The 27,078-nt window shown below is 40.5% G+C and overlaps 1 protein-coding gene across 3 annotated transcripts; it reads right to left on the reverse strand.

Annotated features, from left to right (window-relative positions):
• Positions 1–11,586: 11,586 nt before the first annotated feature.
• On the reverse strand, positions 11,587–26,834 carry LOC128860911 (uncharacterized). 3 transcript variants are annotated; one of them, XM_054098708.1, is made up of 3 exons: positions 26,760–26,821; positions 11,967–12,218; positions 11,587–11,870 (listed from the first exon to the last, which is right to left on the reverse strand). In XM_054098708.1, the coding sequence occupies exons 1-3, from the start codon at positions 26,785–26,787 to the stop codon at positions 11,746–11,748; spliced, it is 405 nt and encodes a 134-aa protein (XP_053954683.1). In that variant the 5' UTR covers positions 26,788–26,821; the 3' UTR covers positions 11,587–11,745. The 3 variants fall into 3 exon arrangements, with proteins under 3 accessions (XP_053954683.1, XP_053954682.1, XP_053954681.1); XM_054098707.1 differs by lacking the exon at positions 26,760–26,821 and adding an exon at positions 12,297–12,357; XM_054098706.1 differs by lacking the exons at positions 11,587–11,870; positions 11,967–12,218 and adding exons at positions 26,063–26,333; positions 26,430–26,681 and having other exon boundaries at positions 26,760–26,834.
• Positions 26,835–27,078: the final 244 nt, after the last annotated feature.

The raw sequence follows: 27,078 nt of genomic DNA on the forward strand, positions 1-27,078 counted from the left end.
AGCAGCGTGAATTCTTTGTTTGCTTTTCACTCCATTTAGGATGGTTTAGGATGGAAATAATAGGAAAAGAGGAGGTGTGGATTTGAATTGGATGAAGTAAAGTGGCTTATATCAGGATACGCAGTAAAGAAGTGAATGTCCGATGCCAAAATATTAGACCGGCGAAAGAAAGGCGGCTAAGGGGAATATGCCAACTTATTGACCATACAACTGACATGAAAGAGTAAGTCCTAGTCTCAGACCATGCATACTTCACGAACAATATCTGAAATTCGAGAGGCGAGACTTTGTGTACTTATCCAACGTTCGCTGAGTTCACGCGAAATCCACTCTCCCAGTAGCAGGACACAGTGACTACCTGTCCAAAGGATCCCAATCCTTTTATTTCGCTGCAAACAGGTTGTCTGCCTAGCTATCTCTTTTGTCCTACAGTTTCATAAAAGATTACTGTGACCTGGTACCCAAATGAGCCAAATTTCAAAGAATTCAGAGACGATCAAAAATGAAGTCAGACATACCCCGACCAGTCCGCTATTTCTCTGATCGGGGCTGCGTAAGCTTGGAACATACTACAGTGGACCGGTAGCCTATACATGAGTGTAATGGAGAGCTTCATCCACAATATTCCTCTGCCCACCCTTCTTTATAATACCATTATAAAGCCATCACATAACTGCAGGTCAAAATCCCCATCCTTTGCATCCATAAAAGATGATTGTTGCCCTCCTTATTCTCTCCTCCTTTGTACAAAAGATTCGCCTATTTTAGCTCTGTCTTGAGAGAACTTACTGATAGGCCGCAATTCGCGGCTTCCTTCCCTCTATCAATAAGTTCCACGTCACCCTGTATTGCGTTCTCACTGGCTCCTTTAGCACGAAGTGTTTTACTCACATGGCGCCGAAAATAGTTTCAGAATCCTGCAAAAAACTGACATTTGCAGATGATCCATTAGTAGTCGCTGTTGTTGAAAACGAGTACGTATCAATCGCAAAGCTACAGGCTTCGATTAACGAAATAACAAATTGGACTAGAACGTGACATATAAAACTTAATGAAACTAAATCGGTACCCGTAAATTTTACATGCAAAAGCATGACTTAGAAGCCCGTGCACATATACTTCTACATGGCGTTAGACGCTAAGCGTAGGAGTTTGGAAAAACCGAAGTTGCTGAACTTTATTTAAAATACAAAAAATAGTTGATTTATCGGCAGAAGATAAAGACTGCGTATCTAAAATAATCTTTTATTCTATAATCAAATCCTTAAGCCCGTATGAACCCATGGAGCTCAACTGTGGGGATGCACTGCGATATGTAAAGCTGAAATCATCCAACGTTTTCAAAATAAAGTAATCTGGGATATCGATAAGCCCCTTTTGTATGTATGAAATGATGATCTGCAGTTGCACGCAATCAATGAAATGATACATCTTAGGGCTGCTAAGCTTCATCTCTTTGCGATGACGCTATTTATACAAGAACACTGAAGAGGCTTAAGCCACGGGACATAGTGGTAAACAATGTCTTACAATGCATGAGTTATGAAGAAATATTACTGGCCAGTTTTAGTTAACTAGATTTAATGATAGGAAATGTATTTAATATTTTATCGTTTCAATAAAAAAAAAAAATTTCCTCAGGATGGATCCACAGAACGCTATCTAATCGATTTAGTTAAAAGTTAAGAAAGAAAACTGGCTCGTAAAATTACCTCCAAGATAATGCCACTTGTCGAGCTATTTGAAGTGATTAGTTAGAAATATTGTAGCCTTGAGCGCAGGTCGTTCCCATATTCCTGAAATATTTTTAATGGGGAGTTACAAACCACCTTTGGGGTAAGATGACCTTGGCGCGATTGGCCTTGAAGTTTTGGTCTTAAACTCATTTACGAAGAAAGCGGCTGATTAAAATATTCTCGCAAATATCGAGCAAATTTACATAAACCTGTTTTATTTACTTCGACAACATACAAGTTCTCTCGTATCTACCAAAATATTTAGTTAAGCAAATTTCTTCATAAGGAGCAATTTAAATAATCAAAACACTTGTGAATACAATTCAAGTTCAATATTTGCGCAGATACATTAAGGGGTAACACCACTGTAGAAATTTCAAAAAAATGATTTTTTTTTTATAAGCTTAAAAAATTCTTTGAACCTTTTAAAATACAGAACAAAAAGTTTTATACGTTACCGAAGTTTATTTCATAAATATTTTAAACTTTTAACCAAGCGTTAGTGACTGCTACCTAACGACTTCTCCAAATTTCCAATCTTTAAAGGCGTTTTTCTCAAAACACGTTTTCTGAAATTGGCACGCAGCATAACTCAAACAATTTTTAATATTTTTAATCAGGTTTTTCACTACGTCTGTATAATAACCTTCTTAAGAGAAGATCGTAGGGGTTTTTCGATAGATTAATTTAAACGATTGTTATAATTATTTAAATGCCGTTTTTTTAGTCCAAAATAGAGTTTTTTCCTTCAAATGCTTGCTAATTCCACAAAAATAAATATTTTTTAAATCCCCTACGTGTTTCTCTAGCTATTCTTATCTAGATTAAGAAAAAAAAATGTTTCTTTGTTCCAGATTAAAATTTGCACCCTCTGTGCTGCGTGCCGCGGAGCTCCTTCGAGAGAAACCACATTACAAAAATGTCTCCAATGCTGCCATTTTGTAAAATTTCAAACTTTGTAGTTTTGTATTTTAGTATATAAGTAGTAACTTCCCAAATCAGTGATTCCTTTCCCTTTCCTTCTATACAAAAAAATTCTTTAAAAATCGTGTTTATTTTACGCGTGTACAGTGGTGTTACCCCTTAATGCTTTTTTATTTCGTTTCAATAAACTCCAGCTGTATGCCTTTGATTTGGCTTAACCATGTTCACACCTTTTATACCCGCGCCTACTCGTGCACCGGGGTATTACAATTTTGTTCACATAACGGTTGTATGCGATTGCATAGAGGGATTGAGATAGAAGTAGGTTTACTATAGGCGCCTTTGATTCACCACTGGCTGGATGAAAAATTTTCATTTAAAAGTAACAAAAAAGTTATCGAGTAAGATTCGCCCGCGAGTATGGTAACTCATTATTTTCAGTGCTGCCAACTGTCGTTCTAGAAAATTTCATTAAACCGCGCTCATACAGGGATACCTTGTTTGCTTCAACATCGCGAATTCTCTTCTGATGTTGCCCATCTTGTTCACCCAGTTGTTAGTTTTCGCATTGCAAAGAAAGAGAACTTAAGGGGTATTGGCAGAACATCACAAGTAATGAATTGAAGCAATAAATGTGTACCTGTGTGAACGTGGTCTTATTAATACTTATTGCGTACTTCCAATCAAATGTAATTTTCACAGCTCGTCTAGTGCTGCCAAGATGTGTTTATTCATGTTTTCGCCACTGAGACCTATTTTGAGGCAAAAGATAAATTGTTCTACAAAAGTGGTGTTGAAATGTTAGAGTGGCGCTGGAATGATTGCGTTTTTCTTGATGGAAAATACGTTATACAAACGAAAAAAGGTTAGGTCCGGGACTTTTCAGCCCATGTGTTACTGCCCATTGGCCAAGATAGGTTGGTTAGAAAATGGGTGAAATCAGTTAGTAACCAAACTGTAAACAAACTGTTCGAGAGCACAGACTTCTTTCTTCTTGCTTCGCACAGAAATTTCAAACTTCACGGTCTTTTCTGACAATAAACTCTAATTTTCTTGCGAACTGTATCCCGCTTTGCAAAGTCTCTTTGTTGTGCCAGAGTAAGTGGTCATTTCTATACAAAAAAAGAAAAAATAATTAAAAAATTACAAAATCTTGTTCTTCGGTTTATCCGTTGATGCTGCTACTGTTCTACCGCTGTTACTCTCTATATCGCTCTTGCTTCCGTCAAGTGGATTGTTTATTTCGCAAAATTTGAACGAAGGTGAGAATTCGCCTAGAGCTGCTTATGTCGTCCAACTGGAGCCAAAATCATAAATACAGTGAAGGACTCCACGAGGGAATCAGGTGAGCGGATACAGCTACCCATAGGAGAGCTTACGGCTGAGCTCACAAGTCTAAAGCAAACCGTAAGATTTCTTGAAGAAAGAGTAGAGACAGTGAAACGTGACTTTGCTAAATCGCCGATCTTGTAAAGATGGCTCTCTTCTTAATCCACTAACTCTTAACCTTAAGAAGTATCAGAAGCCCCGCCACACTTCAACTTTCCCAAAAATCTATTTGACGGTTCTACTATTAATTATGTGCATACAGCTAATCTCGGAATCCTTTTCATCCAAAGATTAACTTGGGATAGTCACGTAAATTTAGTCGTAGGGAAGTTGTAGCCGAATGTGAAACTCCAAAATGAAATAAAAGTTTTTCCAAAGCGGTCGACCCTTGGCAGGCAATGGCAAATCTCTAAGTATATTTTTGCCGTGAAAAAGCTCCTCTTAAAAAATATCTCCCGTTCGGATTTGGCTTAAAACTGTAGGTCCCTTCATTTGTGGAACAACATCAACACGCATACCACAAATAGGAAGAACTCGGCCAAACACCCAAAAAGGGTGTACGCGCCAATTATATATATACAAGGTGAAGTCCAAAATAAAAGAGACTGAACTAAAATAGAAACGACAGGATCCTTGTTCTGATAACTTCGAGTTTATTTATTCAAAATAGTCCTCCTCTCTGGCCTCGATACATTGTTTTGCGAGATCTAAAAGCTTTCGAAATAGAATTGCAGGTCATTGACCGGAATGTACTTCAGGATATGGGTACAAGCCTTTTGGATGGCCTCTACGGACGCAAAACGTTTTCCTTTCATGGCCAAATGCAATTTTCTAAATAGTTCATGGAAGTGACAGGGAGCCATATCAGGCGAGTACGGTGAGTGATTGATGGTTAAAATGCGATTTATAGTCAAAACATCAGTCACAAGAGTTTATCGATGAGATGGTGCATTATCATGCAATGAGCCCCACCTTCCTCCTTCGCGGTATTCAGGGCGAATTCGACGAATGCGATGCAACGAACGCTTCAAAACGCCAAGATAGAAAATTGCATTGACGGTTTAGCGCATTGTCATGAACTCCTTGTGAACAATTCCCTTAGAACCGTAAAAATAAATGAACATTGACTTGATTTTTCACTTCTCCAAACGCGATTTTTTGGATGGTGGCTCGTCTGGGGCCTTCCATTCGGGTCTTTGGCGCTTAGTTTCAGGTTCATGTTGGAAACACGATGTAAGCCGTAATGATCAGTTAAACTGCGATAACTCGGTGGTTTGAAGATATTCGAAACTGATTCCATGAATTTCAACGATGATTTCGGTTAATTTTTGATAAATGTACCAACAATTTCGATGGAGGTTTCGGTGGTTAGTGATTTTGGGCGCCCCGTGTGTGCATTGTCATTTATGTCCTCACAACCATCTCTGAAACGTGTAAGCCACTCACAAACTCTGAAACGATTATTGATTTGGTTTGATATTAGCTATTTTTTGGAAACTCAATTTTGTACCGATGACAGAAACATACTGACACTTTAGACGCAATAACTTCGGTTCCGCCGAACCGAACGCTACCATGCTTTCACTGGAAGTCCACTGGGGATGTAGCTTCCAACGACCTAACTCATTAAAATGGTGGTGACATCAAAAACATTTTTATGGCGCCACTCTTGTTTATTTTGGACTTCACCTTGTATACCCTATGATCAAAAATTACCGGGAATGTTTAAATAAAACAAAACAGAGTTCAATTTCAGGCACATTTATTTTTTTTCCTTCAAAATATGACCCATCTGAGGCAACACATACATATGTGCCAACGTTTAACGCAGTCCTACGTGCACCACTGGTAAGCCGACGAAAGGATGGCCTTCAGCTCCTTCGTCGCATTCTCTTGGATCTGCTCTATGGACTGAAATCTCTTTCCCCGAAGTGGTAACTTCAAACGAAAAGAAGTCGCCCGGGGCCATATCAGATGAGTACGGTGCTTGCACGATGGTATTTATTTGGTGTTTGGTCAAATAATCCAGCACAATTTGGGATTGGTGCGATGCCGCGTCATCATAATGCAAAAACCAAGAATTGTTTGCCCACATTTCCGGCCGTTTGCAACGTAAGCATCTCCCAAACGCTTCAAAATGGGGTTATGCGTGTAAACTCACATAAGCTCAATCTATTGTTTGATTATATTACTCGTTATGTGTTGGGAATTAAGGCAAAATACTACGTTTCTCATCTTTCTGACACAATCTACTCCATGTTCTTGGAGAAGCCTTTTCATTAAACTTTCCCTCTTATTTTTGCACAAAATCGACTACTCGAAAGAACCTGGGTACCTCGCCCTCAGCATAATTGCCTCGAAGTCAGTGAGAAACTCAAAACCTTTCGCTGCTTGGTGCATGTGCCTCGACTTTGGAATTCTCTTCCCCAAAGTTTAGTATCTGTAAGTAGTATGGATGATGGTTCCATATGTAGAAGTCCACGCAAGTGTAGAAAGTTACTAATCGCTATTCACTTGGAAGTGGCCAGGACGATTCTTCTGCATATGGTTCCAGCAGCTCACAACTCCCGCGATTAGCCCAAGTATCTTCTGGGTAGCTTCCGAACCCCCGTTCGGGAGTGAGCTTAAGTGCGAAGGCGAAACATTCCAGGATAGCTGGGGTTGCGCGCTACTTAAAACCTCCGCCCCTCCAGTGAAAATATACACAAAGCCTCGGATGAGAACTTCCAACACTGATGACGACCCCTGCAAACGAACTAAGGACTATGATTTGAAGGCATGCACCTGGAATGTCCGGCCCCTTAATGGGGAAGGTGCCTCTGCCCGGCTGGTTGATGTCCTTGTGAGAGTAAGGGCTGACATCACTGCCATTCAAGAGATGCGATGGAAGGAGCAAGGCAAGAAAACCATATGACCTTGCGACGTCTACTATAGCTGCCATGTAAAGGAGCGCAAATTCGGTGTCGGATAGGTTGTGGGAGAGGGACCTCGTCGCCAAGTACTGTCGTTCACTCCGGTGGATGAGCGTCTCGCAATAATTCACATCAAAGCCCGTTTGTTTTAACATATCGCTAAATTGCGTCCACGCCCCGACGGAAGAGGAGGACGATGCGAGCAAAGATTCCTTCTATGAGCGCCAGGAACGTTCCTAAGAGCGTTGCCCCCGCCACGACATAAAAATCGTGCTTGGCTACTGCGACGCCAGGGCGGGCAAGGAGGGAATTTTTGTCCCACCGTCCTAAAATTCAGCCTGCACAATGAAACATCCGGTAATGGACAGAGGCTGATCGACTTCGCCGGGGCCCGAAACATGGTAGTCTGCAGCACCAGGTTCCAGCATAAGAAAATACACCAAGCAACGTGGCTTTCTCCTGATCGGAAAACGCGAAACCAAATCGATCATGTTTTGATAGATGGAAGACACGCTTCCAGTGTTTAAGATGTACGTACGATCCAAGGACGCAACATCGACTCGGATCATTACCTTGTTGCAGTCAAACTGCGCACATACCAAAGAATGTTCGACATCGAAAAGCTGCAATCACAACAGACAGCCAGAAGATTCACCATTCGACTCTCACTTCTGCTCTCAGAGAGTACTGCCCAACAAACCGGCATGCACGAGCAATGGAGGACCATTTCTCGTTCTCTACGTACCGCCGCCGAAGAAGAAATCGGATTCCGGCGAGCCCGAAAAAAAAATTGGTAACACGAGGAATGTTTCGCTGCCGCCGAAAGAAAAGATGTTGCCTATAGAGCCACGCTGCGATCGGGCGCAACGCGAGCCATGTGGGATCGCTACAGAGAGCTAAGAAAGGGAGAGAGACGTATTATCCGACAGAAGAAACAAGAGGCCGAAATGCGTTAGTGCGAGGAACTTGAGCTGCTGGCCAACAGGAACAGCGCCCGAAAATTCTATCAGAAAGTTCGGCGGCTTGCAGAAGGTTTCAAGACCGGGGCGTTTTCCTGTAAGAACAAAGACGGCGATCTGGTGACTGACATCCAGGGCATTCCTAAATTATGAAGGGAACACTTCTCGAACCTATTAAATAGTGACAGCTGCGCATGTCACAGAGAATGTGAAGATCCTGAGACCCCAATCGTTGGCGACGAAATTGTCGAAGCGCTACCCGACCATGACGAGGTGAGAATAGCGATAACGCGTCTAAAGAACAACAAAGCCGCGGGCGCCGACGGACTGCAGGCTGAGCTATTCAAATATGGCGGCGAGGAGCTGGTAAGGTGCATGCATCAGCTTTTATGCAAAATATGGTAGGATGAAAGCATGCCTGCCGATTGGAATTTAAGTGTGCTCTGCCCAACTCATAAGAAGGGCGATCCTGCAATCTGTGCCAATTGCCGCGGGATTATTCTTCTAAATATCCGTCAACCAACTGGTTGGACCTTATCAGTGTGGCTTTAAACCTGGAAAGTCTACTACCGACCAAATATTCACAATACACCAAATCTTGGAAAAGACCTATGAAAGGAGAATCGACACACAACATCTTTTCGTCGACTTCAAAGCTGCATTCGACAGTACGGAAAGGAGTTTCCTGTATGCCGCGATGTCTGAATTTTCTATCCCCGCAAAACTAATACGGCTATGCAAAATGACGTTGCACAACACCGGCAGTGCCGTCAGAATGGGGAAGGACCTCTCCCAGCCGTTTGATACCAAACGAGGTTTCAGACAGTGTGATTCGCTGTCATGTGCCTCCTTTAACCTGATGTTGGAGAGCATCGTACGAGCCGCAGAACTTAATCGCTCAGGCATAATTTTTTATAAGAGCGTACAAATGTTGGCGTATGCCGATGTTATCGACATCATCGGCCTTAACAACTGCGCTGTTAGTTCTGCCTTCTCCAACTGGATAAAGAGGCAAAGCAAACAAACAAACAATCGGCGCACTCGGGTATCGACACCCACGTCACTGTAGACAGTTATGATTACGAGGTTGTAAAGGACTTCGTATACTTAGGAACCAGCATTAACACCGAAAACAATGTCAGCCTTGAAATCCAACGTAGAATCTCTCTTGCCAACAAGTGCTACTTTGGACTAAGTAGGTAGTTGAGTAGTGAAGTCCTCTCTCCACGAACAAAACTAACACTCTACAAGACTCTCATCATGCCCGTCCTAACGTATGGCGCAGAAGCGTGGACGATGACAACATCCGATGAAGCGACGTTTGGAGTGTTTGGTGGTAGCAGAGGAAGAGGAAGGCCTCCTTTGCGGTGGAAAGATCGTGAAGAAGGGCTTGGCTTCACTGGGTGTGTCGGACTGTCAACCGTCACGAGAAAGAAACGATTGGCGCGCTTTGTTAAACTCGGCCAAAATCGCGTAAGCGGTTATCGCGCCAATTAAGAAGAAGAAGAAGAAGAAGAAGTAGCAAGAATACATTTCGACACAAACTTCAGAGATATATTAGTACTAAGAGAGATCATTTTAATTTTAATTCCCGGGCTCCAGATACGGAGAATTGTTCGCAAGTGTATGTAGGCTCCATGTTGCAGATACAGACACCAACCCCGTTTCACAGCCATATAGTAAGACGGATCTACTTGATACGGATTTAGATGATATGCCTACACTGACAGGGCTACCTATGCTGTTAAAACAACAACAACGGATGTAACATTCAAATGAAAAATGCATAGTTTGGTATGCGTTGTGAACTGGTTGGAAAACCACGTCTTTTTGAGGCTTGCCAAAGCTACTTTTTTCGTTCTCGCATCGAGAACTAGATAAGTGAAACTGTCTACGTTATCAATAGGTTCTCCAAAAATTGCGAACCCCTTTTTGTAGCAAGGTGCTGATTTCCATAAACTTAGTTTTCCCGACATTGATTCGCAATCCAGCGTTTTTGGCTTGGGAGCTTAGGTCATTAAGTTTGCTTTGCATGTGTCCCCCATTCCGTGATAAGTGTGCAATGTCATCGTCGTAGTCAAGGTCGTTTAAATGCTCCATACTAATAGCATTCCAGAGAGTTGCCCTACTTGAGTTGGTATCGATAGCGCTGTTTAAAACGTCGTCAGGTTCAATAGGCCAGGAGAGGTCACCGTCGTGTAGCACTCTGCATTTGAATTCCAAGTATTGGACTTGAATAATAATAGAGATTGTAGCTGGGACTCTCTGCCGCTGAAGGGCGTCCCAGATACTTGGTGCCACAACCTATTGAAAGCCTTCTTAAAGTCCACAAAGACGACGTGAAAGGTCTCCTGTAATTCATTTACTTGGTCTGCAATGATTCGGAGAACAGCTATTTGGTCGACACATGATTTTCCTGACCCAAAAACAGCCTGTTGCTTACGAAATGTGCGATCGATCTTATCGCCTATGCAATTTCGAAATACTTTGTTAGGGCTTTAAGGGCCACACAGAGCAGCGTTATATCCTTCCAATTGCTGCACTCCGTTGGGGCTCCTTTCTTGGAACTTTCACAAGCATCCCCTGCATCTAGTCATCTGACAGTGTTTTTAACTTCCATATAGACTAAAGAACAGGACTCGGGTCCATTTTTAGCATCTCTGCTGTGATTTTCGATCCCGTTCGATTTTCCAGACTTCATGCTTTTTGTAGTGGTTTCAATTTCATCCCTAGGTGGGTGTTGGGAGCTAATGTGATTCTTTGATTGCGGTAAGAGGGTTTCTCCAGCGGTAGCACAGGATCTGCAGATGTTGATGTCACAAAAACTTCCTCGAAATGTTCTATCTAACTTTGATCATAAGTATATCATAAGTAGTGTTAACTTGATGTGTTTTTCTTTGAAACTTAAAATATTTTTGTAAATTTTACTATGAAAGTTGTGACCTATTGTGACTAGCACTTATAATTATAAGGTTTATCTTTGCTGTGTTAGGATTGAATGATTACATAAATAAATAAATGAATAAATAAATAACCACATTCCCTTCATATAAGACCTGCAGTTCTCAAAAATGAAAAAATTGTATTATTTCTGTTACAAGTTAAACAAAATTACTCCAAAAGAAAAATAATGCAAGTGAAATTCTGAAAATTGGTGGTGCCTTAAAAAGGATTTGACCGTCCGTTTCTTTATGTTAAGATTAAATTTCCGTTGTTGTTTGATGTTACAAAACTCCAAAGATTCCTAAATTAATAGGAGTGCGGATGCTGCTACATAATTTATTTTATTTTTAGGTGGATCAGGTTATTTTATCCATTGATGTTATAGATATGAAAGAAGTTAATGTTACATAAAAAATTGTTGAAGTTTCATTAAAATTTGATCAAGATAAAAGCTCATTAGGCTTACTCTCAAGTTGGTCTTGAATACCACTCGCACCCTGTATATGAATGTATATTCTCTCGCCACATTTATCCTGTAAAATCTAGCAGAAGGCTGCCGCAACATAACGACCGCTCGGGATCTAAAACTCAATTGCGTCGCTTTTCCTTTTAAACGAGTAAATAAGTACCATCCCAGTAAATACTGCATGAGATAGGAAAAAATCTGTTTTTGTGGACCATTCCACCGACAGCAGGAGACCAGCAACAAAAACAGTCGGTGGATCATTGATGATCAAGAATATATAAATTTAATCACGCCAAGGAACAAGAAAAAGACATTAATTCTCTGTTTAATTATATTTCATTGATTTACGAAAATAATATACGTTTTTACATATATTTCAAAGAGGATTTAAATTTGAAAATTAAGTTTAAATTGAAAAGGAAAGTTTTTTTGCTTTTAGTGAGATTCGAAGGTTAGTATTTGTGTTCCAATTAAATTTAACAAATACTGGTACCTAATTTATATGAAAAATCAAAGCAGATTTGGAATAGAAGAGAAGTCTTCGCATTGCAGAGTACTGCGTTGGGCGATGTGCATTGCTTCGGATCTGCGACTGTCCACACTGTAGATAGAACAAAAAATTAATTTGATAATTATACAATCACATTAATTTACTTTTGAAACATAAGTTAGCAAATGCATTTAAATAATAACTCACGTAGTGCAGTTGCACAGCTTAGCAATTCTTGATAAATTTTATCACCAATTGAGAAACAACAATTGGCGCCTTTATCGATTACACAATGGGTAGCGCCTGCAGTTTCTCCAACATTATCAAGCCCTGACACTGGGGTCTCTGGCACTTCGATCCCTGACACTGGGGTATCTGGCACTTCGATCCCTGGCACTTGGGTCTCTGGCACTGGGATCCCTGGCAGATCAGCCCATGCAAGACCAATTATGGTCAAAGCTAAAGTATTTATAAAAAATATTTGCTGTTTCAATAAAGTCAACGCTTCAAAATGATATCAACAGGCGGTTAATTTACCTGAAATTATTAAAACGGCGAATTTCATTGTTATTTGAAAATGTGACAAGTAACTTGAGAGGTTTAACTGTGAATGAATATTCGATGGCCATGGGTACGGCTTTTATTTAAAAAAGTGTGCTGTGCTGAACACCAACACAAACATAACACCTTTAAGAAAATGCTATTCAAAGCCGCATGCAGAACAAACAGCAACACCTGTTTCCATTTTAACAGTCGACCTTTTTTATGCACGCTCCCTTTGTTTATAATACCGAAAAATGCATTTATTTAATTTAAATAATTTGATCATTTTGCACAAAACCAAACAGGATGGAATATAAATATTTTGGGCTGCCTGATCTGGTACTCAAGGGATTTGGAAGGATTGCACTGAAACAAGCTGAACAAACATTTTGGTAGCATAAAATCAAATATTATATACGTGAAACAATATTGTATGTATTATTAAGTATATATCTAGTTTATGTCAGTAATTCTTAAATTTAATTCATCGCTCTGTGCAGAAAGCGAAACATTCAATTTGACAATCTAGGCTTTATTTCAAGCAAAACAATTTGAATTTAAAAATAATTTTAAATCATTTTTTGAATTTAAAAATAATTTTAATCATTCTCTTCTGCCTCTTGTGCGAGGATGCCCATTATTGGTATTGCATTTTATATGCGTGGTTATCAGCTTGCTGCCAAAAACATAGGTACGAATTTCTCTGTACTTTAAAATATCCCCTTACCTTATATTAATAAAAACGCCATTCTTACTCGAGTTTGTTTAAGTCAAGTTTGGTCTAGTAAGTTAAGCCTTTGTTCACGCTTTGAATGGGGTTTTGAATTTACGAGTATAAATACAGTTATTCCCAAATCGAGCAGCGTGAATTCTTTGTTTGCTTTTCACTCCATTTTTCCGAGTTAGTTTTCAAAACAACTAAGGGAGGTTTGAGGTGGTAGAGGAATCTTCGGTGAATATTATGGAAAATCCCTGGGTGGACTTAGAACCAAGATATTTCGAATAAGCGCATTTAATAAAAACGCTCCTTCTAGTTGATGATACTTTCATTGGGGCCCAACTAAATTTTCCAAGATTTGTTTAGGATGGAAATAATAGGAAAAGAGGAGGTGTGGATTTGAATTGGATGAAGTAAAGTGGCTTATATAAGGAGACGCAGTAAAGAAGTGAATGTCCGATGCCAAAATATTAGACCGGCGAAAGAAAGGCGGCTAAGGGGAATATGCCAACTTATTGACCATACAACTGACATGAAAGGGTAAGTCCTAGTCTCAGACCATGCATACTTCACGAACAATATCTGAAATTCGAGAGGCGAGACTTTTTGTACTTATCCAACGTTCGCTGAGTTCACGCGAAATCCACTCTCCCAGTAGCAGGACACAGTGACTACCTGTGCAAAGGATCCCAATCCTTTTATTTCGCTGCAAACAGGTTGTCTGCCTAGCTATCTCTTTTGTCCTACAGTTTCATAAAAGATTACTGTGACCTGGTACCCAAATGAGCCAAATTTCAAAGAATTCAGAGACGATCAAAAATGAAGTCAGACATACCCCGACCAGTCCGCTATTTCTCTGATCGGGCCTGCGTAAGCTTGGAACATAGAGTAACTGCGGGTATTGTGGTATACCCATTTTATTTTCGTCTATAAAATCGTTAAATTTTATTTGATTTGAATGAAAATTTATTAATAATATGCTACCGTTATTAAGTTCAAATACACCTAGCTTCAAAAGCCTTAGAGCCGCGAGTTTCAGAAATATTTAAGAAAGTACTGCAAAAGACGGAAACAAGCCCTTGAAGAAATTGGCGGGTAATGTGGTATACCTTATTCTGGTAATGTGGTATAGTATACCACATTACCCGCATATGATGCCTTTAATAATAAGTCAGTTACTTTTGATTGATAACTAAAGTTTTATTGCGAACCATTTAAAAAAGGATTATGAACTGAATTAAAACATATTGAACAAAAATATTTTAAACTTCAATTGACAAAAAACGCAACAATAAATTTCATAACACTTGTAAGAGTATTACTTACAAGAATCGCAAAGAAAAATAGCAATTCGATTGGGAATACACTTTTCGTGGGCAAAAATTTGTTTGCATTGCAGACAAGAGATCCAAGGCTTCATTATTATATCCTCCCCATAAATTTTGCCACAGTAGTTGCAAGAGGATTCTTTTGTTGGTGGAACATCTGGAAACTCCTCTTCACTGTCACTTGAATGCGAGTCAACAAACGATTTGGTAGAAATATTTTTATTAGAGGGTTTTGGGGATGGATTAACCGGAGCATTGCGTTTTCTGTTAATGCTTTCAATGCTCTGTAACAAATTACACTTATAAGGCGAAGTTGTTAAAACAGTTGCCTTTGTTTTCCGGCCTTTCCGATTAGGTGGAGGATCTCGTAGCTTTGATGGTGGAGATATTTCCCAGGGAGTAACGAGTCCTCGGCTTGTGCTTGCTTCTATAAACAAATTAAATAGGGTTCCTAAAATTTCCATAGATTTTATTGCGAAACTTACGAATTTCAGGCTCAATTTCCATGGTTGATGCGCCTGGGGTTTCTTCTGTCGTTGAATTTATAGTTTCAACTGGATCCTCTGAGAAGACAATATATCTGGCAAGATTTTTTAAATTTAAAACTGAATTGTACCTGATGATGATGAGTTCCCAACTATAAAATCTGCATCTCTGAAAATATGTTTGTCAAACGGATAAATCCCCGTGGCTTTAAAACCATTTATTGCAATTTGTCCAGTTTGAACCTTCAAATAAGCCTTAGTAAATAGTCCTGCGATATCAAAATGTGTAACTTTTCTGCCCTGTTCACGCATAAATCGTCTTATTTCGTCATTATAGTACTTCTTAAAAGGTCCCATAAAAGCCTTATCCAACGGTTGAAGTTTGTGTGTTGAATGGGGTGGCAAAGAAAGTATAGTCACATTGTGTTCGCGAGCTAGATCAATAACTTCTATATTGCGTGTGTGGCTATAATGCCCATCTAATATAAGAAGCAGAGGTTTAGGCGGAGATGGTTTCGTTACGCTTAAAAAATGCCTGAACCATTTCGTGAAGATGGGAATCTGAACCCAACCTGACAAATGGCACGCCGAGTTTAAGACAGGGGGAGCGTCTTTCATTAGAAGAGGGTTATGGTTTTTTCGTGGAAAGATGCAAAATAGGGGTACGAAACCACCTCCTGCGCTCATGCAAGTGATGACTGTAACAAGCGATCCTCGCTTAGCTGAAGTCATTGTTCCAATCTGTTGTTTTCCTTTCCGAGCGATTATTTGTGCCTGCTGCGAAGGAACTACTGATATTCCGGTTTCGTCAACGTTCCAGATGCCAGTAGGCGGAAAATTATGTTTTGCGTTTTCTTCTTCCAGCAATTTGAAAAATATATCAACATTTTCTCGAGAAAAACCACGTGCACGGTCGACGCTTGTTCTAGTTGGCTTTCGAAATCTCAGAACATTTCGGTGTCGGTTACAGAAGCCTTTTAGCCAATCCTTGCCAGCGCACTCTTTAATAACGGAGAACTTATTGGAAATGTTGTTTCTTGTGGCAATTTGATAACACAATGACCGCACGTCTGCGCGTGTTAATCCCCAGTACCTTGACTCCATTTCTAGTAAATATTTAACTAAGTCATTTTCAATTTCCGCTGTTAAAATCGGAGCCCGGCCAAGTTTAGTTGTCAATAGTTCCTCGATGGATTTTTCGCTTCTTGACATGCGCTGCAGAGTGGTATGGGGGACACTAAATGTCTTGGAAGCCAAGAGAATACCCATTTCACCTTTTCTAACCGCTTGGATAGCTTTTTTCATATCCTCTGCTTTCTATTTTCGTATTTCACCTTTCTTCGGCATTTTTTTGATCGAGAGGGTAATATGATACACTATACCACTTTAGCCGCCTTTACCTATACCACAATAGCCGCATTAGAGTTTGCACAAATTAATTTTGAATAATTAAATATTGACCAAATATACAAAAATATTGCTTACATACTTCACTAGTATTAAACTCACTTATTACTTCCCGATGAATAAATGCAGTTTAAAGCACAGGATTTTAATTTGCCAGAAATTTTCCACTGAGCACAAAAAAATGCCAACCACACGACCACGCGATTTTTTTACAACTGACTCACTGTATGCCTTGCAAAATACAAATCAAATCACGCTTTCTTAAGTTTCTGAAAATGCCGAAATATCTAACTTGGTCCCGTTATTTCCACGTCTTTAGTTTTCGAATAAAGCTGGTATACCACATTACCCGCATATACCACAATACCCGCAGTTACTCTACTACAGTGGACCTGTAGCCTATACATGAGTGTAATGGAGAGCTTCATCCACAATATTCCTCTGCCCACCCTTCTTTATAATACCATTATAAAGCCATCACATAACTGCAGGTCAAAATCCCCGGCCTTTGCATCCATAAAAGATGATTGTTGCCCTCCTTATTCTCTCCTCCTTTGTACAAAAGATTCGCCTATTTTAGCTCTGTCTTGAGAGAACTTACTGATAGGCCGCAATTCGCGGCTTCCTTCCCTCTATCAATAAGTTCCACGTCACCCTGTATTGCGTTCTCACTGGCTCCTTTAGCACGAAGTGTTGTACTCACATGGCGCCGAAAATAGTTTCAGAATCCTGCAAAAAACTGACATTTTCAGATGATCCATTAGTAGTCGCTGTTGTTGAAAACGAGTACGTATCAATCGCAAAGCTACAGGCTTCGATTAACGAAATAACAAATTGGACTAGAACGTGCCATATAAAACTTAATGAAACTAAATCGGTACCCGTAAATTTTACATGCAAAAGCATGACTTAGAAGCCCGTGCACATATACTTCTACATGGCGTTAGACGCTAAGCGTAGGAGTTTGGAAAAACCGAAGTTGCTGAACTTTATTTAAAATACAAAACATAGTTGATTTATCGGCAGAAGATAAAGGCTGCGTATCTAAAATAAACTTTTATTCTATAATAAAATCAAGCCCGTATGAACCCATGGAGCTCAACTGTGGGGATGCACTGCGATATGTAAAGCTGAAATCATCCAACGTTTTCAAAATAAAGTAATCTGGGATATCGATAAACCCCTTTTGTATGTATGAAATGACGATCTGCAGTTGCACGCAATCAATGAAATGATACATCTTAGGGCTGCTAAGCTTCATCTCTTTGCGATGACGCTATTTATACAAGAACACTGAAGAGGCTTAAGCCACGGGACATAGTGGTAAACAATGTCTTACAATGCATGAGTTATGAAGAAGTATTACTGGCCAGTTTTAGTTAACTAGATTTAATGATAGGAAATGTATTTAATATTTTATCGTTTCAATAAAAAAAAAAATTTTCTCAGGATGGATCCACAGAACGCTATCTAATCGATTTAGTTAAAAGTTAAGAAAGAAAACTGGCTCGCAAAATTACCTCCAAGATAATGCCACTTGTCGAGCTATTTGAAGTGATTAGTTAGAAATATTGTAGCCTTGAGCGCAGGTCGTTCCCATATTCCTGAAATATTTTTAATGGGGAGTTACAAACCACCTTTGGGGTTTGATGACCTTGGCGCGATTGGCCTTGAAGTTTTGGTCTTAAACTCATTTACGAAGAAAGCGGCTGATTAAAATATTCTCGCAAATATCGAGCAAATTTACATAAACCTGTTTTATTTACTTCGACAACATACAAGTTCGTACTCGTATATCTACCAAAATATTTAGTTAAGCAAATTTCTTCATAAGGAGCAATTTAAATAATCAAAACACTTGTGAATACAATTCAAGTTCAATATTTGCGCAGATACATTAATGCTGTTTTATTTCGTTTCAATAATATAAACTGCAGCTGTATGCCTTTGATTTGGCTTAACCATGTTCACACCTTTTATACCCGCGCCTACTCGTGCACCGGGGTATTACAATTTTGTTCACATAACGGTTGTATGCGATTGCACAGAGGGATTGAGATAGATGTAGGTGTACTATAGGCGCCTTTGATTCACCACTGGCTTGATTTTCATATAAAAGTAACAAAAGAGTTATCGAGTAAGATTCGCCCGCGAGTATGGTAACTCATTATTTTCAGTACTGCCAACTGTCGTTCTAGAAAATTTCATTAAACCGCGCTGTATACCTTGTTTGCTTCAACATCGCGATTCTCTTCTGATGTTGCCCATCTCGTTCACCCAGTTGTTAGTTTTCGCATTGCCAAGAAAGAGAACTTAAAGGGTATTGGCAGAACATCACAAGTAATGAGTTGAAGCAATAAATGTGTACCCATTGGCCAAGATAGGTTGGTTAGAAAATGGGTGAAATCAGTCAGTAACCAAACTGTAAGCAAACTGTAAGCAAACTGTTCGAGAGCACATACGTCTTTCTTCTTGCTTCGCACAGAAATTTCAAACTTCACGGTCTTTTCTGACAATAAACTCTAATTTTCTTGCGAACTGTATCCCGCTTTGCAAAGTCTCTTTGTTGTGCCAGAATAAGTGGTAATTTCTATACAAAAAAAGAAAAAATAATTAAAAAATTACAAAATCTTGTTCTTCGGTTTATCCGTTGATGCTGCTACTGTTCTACCGCTGTTACTCTCTATATCGCTCTTGCTTCCGTCAAGTGGATTGTTTATTTCGCAAAATTTGAACGAAGGTGAGAATTCGCCTAGAGCTGCTTATGTCGTCCAACTGGAGCCAAAATCATAAATACAGTGAAGGACTCCACGAGGGAATCAGGTGAGCGGATACTGCTACCCATAGGAGAGCTTACGGCTGAGCTCACAAGTCTAAAGCAAACCGTAAAATTTCTTGAAGAAAGAGTAGAGACAGTGAAACGTGACTTTGCTAAATCGCCGATCTTGTAAAGATGGCTCTCTTCTTAACCCACTAACTCTTAACCCTAAGAAGTATCAGAAGCCCCGCCACACTTCAACTTTCCCAAAAATCTATTTGACGGTTCTACTATTAATTATGTGCATACAGCTAATCTCGGAATCCTTTTCATTCAAAGATTAACTTGGGATAGTCACGTAAATTTAGTCGTAGGGAAGTTGTAGCCGAATGTGAAACACCAAAATGAAATAAAAGTTTTTTCCAAAGCGGTCGACCCTTGGCAGGCAATGGCAAATCTCTAAGTATATTTTTGCCGTGAAAAAGCTCCTCTTAAAAAATATCTCCCGTTCGGATTTGGCTTAAAACTGTAGGTCCCTCCATTTGTGGAACAACATCAACACGCATACCACAAATAGGAAGAACTCGGCCAAACACCCAAAAAGGGTGTACGCGCCAATTATATATATACAAGGTGAAGTCCAAAATAAAAGAGACTGAACTAAAATAGAAACGACAGGATCCTTGTTCTGATAACTTCGAGTTTATTTATTCAAAATAGTCCTCCTCTCTGGCCTCGATACATTGTTTTGCGAGATCTAAAAGCTTTCGAAATAGAATTGCAGGTCATTGACCGGAATGTACTTCAGGATATGGGTACAAGCCTTTTGGATGGCCTCTACGGACGCAAAACGTTTTCCTTTCATGGCCAAATGCAATTTTCTAAATAGTTCATGGAAGTGACAGGGAGCCATATCAGGCGAGTACGGTGAGTGATTGATGGTTAAAATGCGATTTATAGTCAAAACATCAGTCACAAGAGTTTATCGATGAGATGGTGCATTATCATGCAATGAGCCCCACCTTCCTCCTTCGCGGTATTCAGGGCGAATTCGACGAATGCGATGCAACGAACGCTTCAAAACGCCAAGATAGAAAATTGCATTGACGGTTTAGCGCATTGTCATGAACTCCTTGTGAACAATTCCCTTAGAACCGTAAAAATAAATGAACATTGACTTGATTTTTCACTTCTCCAAACGCGATTTTTTGGATGGTGGCTCGTCTGGGGCCTTCCATTCGGGTCTTTGGCGCTTAGTTTCAGGTTCATGTTGGAAACACGATGTAAGCCGTAATGATCAGTTAAACTGCGATAACTCGGTGGTTCGAAGATATTCGAAACTGATTCCATGAATTTCAACGATGATTTCGGTTAATTTTTGATAAATGTAAAAACAATTTCGATGGAGTTTTCGGTGATTAGTGATTTTGGGCGCCCCGTGTGTGCATTGTCATTTATGTCCTCGCAACCATCTCTGAAACGTGTAAGCCACTCACAAACTCTGAAACGATTATTGATTTGGTTTGATATTAGCTATTTTTTGGAAACTCAATTTTGTACCGATGACAGAAACATACTGACACTTTAGACGCAATAACTTCGGTTCCGCCGAACCGAACGCTACCATGCTTTCACTGGAAGTCCACTGGGGATGTAGCTTCCAACGCCCTAACTCATTAAAATGGTGGTGACATCAAAAACATTTTTATGGCGCCACTCTTGTTTATTTTGGACTTCACCTTGTATACCCTATGATCAAAAATTACCGGGAATGTTTAAATAAAACAAAACAGAGTTCAATTTCAGGCACATTTATTTTTTTTCCTTCAAAATATGACCCATCTGAGGCAACACATACATATGTGCCAACGTTTAACGCAGTCCTACGTGCACCACTGGTAAGCCGACGAAAGGATGGCCTTCAGCTCCTTCGTCGCATTCTCTTGGATCTGCTCTATGGACTGAAATCTCTTTCCCCGAAGTGGTAACTTCAAACGAAAAGAAGTCGCCCGGGGCCATATCAGATGAGTACGGTGCTTGCACGATGGTATTTATTTGGTGTTTGGTCAAATAATCCAGCACAATTTGGGATTGGTGCGATGCCGCGTCATCATAATGCAAAAACCAAGAATTGTTTGCCCACATTTCCGGCCGTTTGCAACGTAAGCATCTCCCAAACGCTTCAAAATGGGGTTATGCGTGTAAACTCACATAAGCTCAATCTATTGTTTGATTATATTACTCGTTATGTGTTGGGAATTAAGGCAAAATACTACGTTTCTCATCTTTCTGACACAATCTACTCCATGTTCTTGGAGAAGCCTTTTCATTAAACTTTCCCTCTTATTTTTGCACAAAATCGACTACTCGAAAGAACCTGGGTACCTCGCCCTCAGCATAATTGCCTCGAAGTCAGTGAGAAACTCAAAACCTTTCGCTGCTTGGTGCATGTGCCTCGACTTTGGAATTCTCTTCCCCAAAGTTTAGTATCTGTAAGTAGTATGGATGATGGTTCCATATGTAGAAGTCCACGCAAGTGTAGAAAGTTACTAATCGCTATTCACTTGGAAGTGGCCAGGACGATTCTTCTGCATATGGTTCCAGCAGCTCACAACTCCCGCGATTAGCCCAAGTATCTTCTGGGTAGCTTCCGAACCCCCGTTCGGGAGTGAGCTTAAGTGCGAAGGCGAAACATTCCAGGATAGCTGGGGTTGCGCGCTACTTAAAACCCCCGCCCCTCCAGTGAAAATATACACAAAGCCTCGGATGAGAACTTCCAACACTGATGACGACCCCTGCAAACGAACTAAGGACTATGATTTGAAGGCATGCACCTGGAATGTCCGGCCCCTTAATGGGGAAGGTGCCTCTGCCCGGCTGGTTGATGTCCTTGTGAGAGTAAGGGCTGACATCACTGCCATTCAAGAGATGCGATGGAAGAAGCAAGGCAAGAAAACCATATGACCTTGCGACGTCTACTATAGCTGCCATGTAAAGGAGCGCAAATTCGGTGTCGGATAGGTTGTGGGAGAAGGACCTCGTCGCCAAGTACTGTCGTTCACTCCGGTGGATGAGCGTCTCGCAATAATTCACATCAAAGCCCGTTTGTTTTAACATATCGCTAAATTGCGTCCACGCCCCGACGGAAGAGAAGGACGATGCGAGGAAGGATTCCTTCTATGAGCTCCAGGAACGTTCCTAAGAGCGTTGCCCCCGCCACGACATAAAAATCGTGCTTGGCTACTGCGACGCCAGGGCGGGCAAGGAGGGAATTTTTGTCCCACCGTCCTAAAATTCAGCCTGCACAATGAAACATCCGGTAATGGACAGAGGCTGATCGACTTCGCCGGGGCCCGAAACATGGTAGTCTGCAGCACCAGATTCCAGCATAAGAAAATACACCAAGCAACGTGGCTTTCTCCTGATCGGAAAACGCGAAACCAAATCGATCATGTTTTGATAGATGGAAGACACGCTTCCAGTGTTTAAGATGTACGTACGATCCAAGGACGCAACATCGACTCGGATCATTACCTTGTTGCAGTCAAACTGCGCACATGCCAAATAATGTTCGACATCGAAAAACTGCAATCACAACAGACAGCCAGAAGATTCACCATTCGACTCTCACTTCTGCTCTCAGAGAGTACTGCCCAACAAACCGGCATGCACGAGCAATGGAGGACCATTTCTCGTTCTCTACGTACCGCCGCCGAAGAAGAAATCGGATTCCGGCGAGCCCGAAAAAAAAATTGGTAACACGAGGAATGTTATGCTGCCGCCGAAAGAAAAGATGCTGCCTATAGAGCCACGCTGCGATCGGGCGCAACGCGAGCCATGTGGGATCGCTACAGAGAGCTAAGAAAGGGAGAGAGACGTATTATCCGACAGAAGAAACAAGAGCCCGAAATGCGTTAGTGCGAGGAACTTGAGCTGCTGGCCAACAGGAATAGCGCCCGAAAATTCTACCAGAAAGTTCGGCGGCTTGCAGAAGGTTTCAAGACCGGGGCGTTTTCCTGTAAGAACAAAGACGGCGATCTGGTGACTGACATCCAGGGCATTCTTAAATTATGAAGGGAACACTTCTCGAACCTATTAAATAGTGACAGCTGCGCATGTCACAGAGAATGTGAAGATCCTGAAACCCCAATCGTTGGCGACGAAATTGTCGTAGCGCTACCCGACCATGACGAGGTGAGAATAGCGATAACGCGTCTAAAGAACAACAAAGCCGCGGGCGCCGACGGACTGCAGGCTGAGCTATTCAAATATGGCGGCGAGGAGCTGGTAAGGTGCATGCATCAGCTTTTATGCAAAATATGGTAGGATGAAAGCATGCCTGCCGATTGGAATTTAAGTGTGCTCTGCCCAACTCATAAGAAGGGCGATCCTGCAATCTGTGCCAATTGCCGCGGGACTATTCTTCTAAATATCCGTCAACCGACTGGTTGGACCTTATCAGTGTGGCTTTAAACCTGGAAAGCCTACTACCGACCAAATATTCACAATACACCAAATCTTGGAAAAAACCTATGAAAGGAGAATCGACACACAACATCTTTTCGTCGACTTCAAAGCTGCATTCGACAGTACGGAAAGGAGTTTCCTGTATGCCGCGATGTCTGAATTTGGTATCCCCGCAAAACTAATACGGCTATGCAAAATGACGTTGCACAACACCGGCAGTGCCGTCAGAATGGGGAAGGACCTCTCCCAGCCGTTTGATACCAAACGAGGTTCCAGACAGTGTGATTCGCTGTCATGTGCCTCCTTTAACCTGATGTTGGAGAGCATCGTACGAGCCGCAGAACTTAATCGCTCAGGCATAATTTTTTATAAGAGCGTACAAATGTTGGCGTATGCCGATGTTATCGACATCATCGGCCTTAACAACTGCGCTGTTAGTTCTGCCTTCTCCAACTGGATAAAGAGGCAAAGCAAACAAACAAACAATCGGCGCACTCGGGTATCGACACCCACGTCACTGTAGACAGTTATGATTACGAGGTTGTAAAGGACTTCGTATACTTAGGAACCAGCATTAACACCGAAAACAATGTCAGCCTTGAAATCCAACGTAGAATCTCTCTTGCCAACAAGTGCTACTTTGGACTAAGTAGGTAGTTGAGTAGTGAAGTCCTCTCTCCACGAACAAAACTAACACTCTACAAGACTCTCATCATGCCCGTCCTAACGTATGGCGCAGAAGCGTGGACGATGACAACATCCGATGAAGCGACGTTTGGAGTGTTTGGTGGTAGCAGAGGAAGAGGAAGGCCTCCTTTGCGGTGGAAAGATCGTGAAGAAGGACTTGGCTTCACTGGGTGTGTCGAACTGTCAACCGTCACGAGAAAGAAACGATTGGCGCGCTTTGTGATAAGTGTGCAATGTCATCGTCGTAGTCAAGGTCGTTTAAATGCTCCATACTAATAGCATTCCAGAGAGTTGCCCTACTTGAGTTGGTATCAATAGCGCTGTTTAAAACGTCGTCAGGTTCAATAGGCCAGGAGAGGGCACCGTCGTGTAGCACTCTGCATTTGAATTCCAAGTATTGGACTTGAATAATACTAGAGATTGTAGCTGGGACTCTCTGCCGCTGAAGGGCGTCCCAGATACTTGGTGCCACAACCTATTGAAAGCCTTCTTAAAGTCCACAAAGACGACGTGAAAGGTCTCCTGTAATTCATTTACTTGGTCTGCAATGATTCGGAGAACAGCTATTTGGTCTACACATGATTTTCCTGACCCAAAAACAGCCTGTTGCTTACGAAATGTGCGATCGATCTTATCGCCTATGCAATTTCGAAATACTTTGTTAGGGCTTTAAGGGCCACACAGAGCAGCGTTATATCCTTCCAATTGCTGCACTCCGTTGGGGCTCCTTTCTTGGAACTTTCACAAGCATCCCCTGCATCTAGTCATCTGACAGTGTTTTTAACTTCCATATAGACTAAAGAACAGGACTCGGGTCCATTTTTAGCATCTCTGCTGTGATTTTCGATCCCGTTCGATTTTCCAGACTTCATGCTTTTTGTAGTGGTTTCAATTTCATCCCTAGGTGGGTGTTGGGAGCTAATGTGATTCTTTGATTGCGGTAAGAGGGTTTCTCCAGCGGTAGCACAGGATCTGCAGATGTTGATGTCACAAAAACTTCCTCGAAATGTTCTATCTAACTTTGATCATAAGTATATCATAAGTAGTGTTAACTTGATGTGTTTTTCTTTGAAACTTAAAATATTTTTGTAAATTTTATTATGAAAGTTGTGACCTATTGTGACTAGCACTTATAATTATAAGGTTTATCTTTGCTGTGTTAGGATTGAATGATTACATAAATAAATAAATGAATAAATAAATAACCACATTCCCTTCATATAAGACCTGCAGTTCTCAAAAATGAAAAAATTTTATTATTTCTGTTACAAGTTAAACAAAATTACTCCAAAAGAAAAATAATGCAAGTGAAATTCTGAAAATTGGTGGTGCCTTAAAAAGGATTTGACCGTCCGTTTCTTTATGTTAAGATTAAATTTCCGTTGTTGTTTGATGTTACAAAACTCCAAAGATTCCTAAATTAATAGGAGTGCGGATGCTGCTACATAATTTATTTTATTTTTAGGTGGATCAGGTTATTTTATTCATTGATGTTATAGATATGCAAGAAGTTAATGTTACATAAAAAATTGTTGAAGTTTCATTAAAATTTGATCAAGATAAAAGCTCATTAGGCTTACTCTCAAGTTGGTCTTGAATACCACTCGCACCCTGTATATGAATGTATATTCTCTCGCCACATTTATCCTGTAAAATCTAGCAGAAGGCTGCCGCAACATAACGACCGCTCGGGATCTAAAACTCAATTGCGTCGCTTTTCCTTTTAAACGAGTAAATAAGTACCATCCCAGTAAATACTGCATGAGATAGGAAAAAATCTGTTTTTGTGGACCATTCCACCGACAGCAGGAGACCAGCAACAAAAACAGTCGGTGGATCATTGATGATCAAGAATATATAAATTTAATCACGCCAAGGAACAAGAAAAAGACATTAATTCTCTGTTTAATTATATTTCATTGATTTACGAAAATAATATACGTTTTTACATATATTTCAAAGAGGATTTAAATTTGAAAATTAAGTTTAAATTGAAAAGGAAAGTTTTATTGCTTTTAGTGAGATTCGAAGGTTAGTATTTGTGTTCCAATTAAATTTAACAAATACTGGTACCTAATTTATATGAAATATCAAAGCAGATTTGGAATATAAGAGAAGTCTTCGCATTGCAGAGTACTGCGTTGGGCGATGCGCATTGCTTCGAATCTGCGACTGTCCACACTGTAGATAGAACAAAAAATTAATTTGATAATTATACAATCACATTAATTTACTTTTGAAACATAAGTTAGCAAATGCATTTAAATAATAACTCACGTAGTGCAGTTGCACAGCTTAGCAATTCTTGATAAATTTTATCACCAATTGAGAAACAACAATTGGCGCCTTTATCGAATACACAATGGGTAGCGCCTGCAGTTTCTCCAACATTATCAAGCCCTGACTCTGGGGTCTCTGGCACTTCGATCTCTGGCACTTGGGTCGCTGGCACTTCGATCCCTGGCACTCCGATCACTGGCACTTGGATCCCTGGCAGACCAGCCCATGCAAGACCAATTATGGTCAAAGCTAAAGTATTTATAAAAAATATTTGCTGTTTCAATAAAGTGAACGCTTCAAAATGATATCAACAGGCGGTTAATTTACCTGCAATTATTAAAACGGCGAATTTCATTGTTATTTGAAAATGTTACAAGTAACTTCAGAGGTTTAACTGTGAATGAATATTCGATGGCCATGGGTACGGCTTTTATTTAAAAAAGTGTGCTGTGCTGAACACCAACACAAACATAACACCTTTAAGAAAATGCTATTCAAAGCCGCATGCAGAACAAACAGCAACACCCGTTTCCATTTTAACAGTCGACCTTTTTTATGCACGCTCCCTTTGTTTATAATACCGAAAAATGCATTTATTTAATTTAAATAATTAATTTGATCATTTTGCACAAAACCAAACAGGATG

This window comes from Anastrepha ludens, chromosome 4 (genome assembly GCF_028408465.1).
Source record: "Anastrepha ludens isolate Willacy chromosome 4, idAnaLude1.1, whole genome shotgun sequence".
NCBI lineage: Eukaryota > Metazoa > Arthropoda > Insecta > Diptera > Tephritidae > Anastrepha > Anastrepha ludens.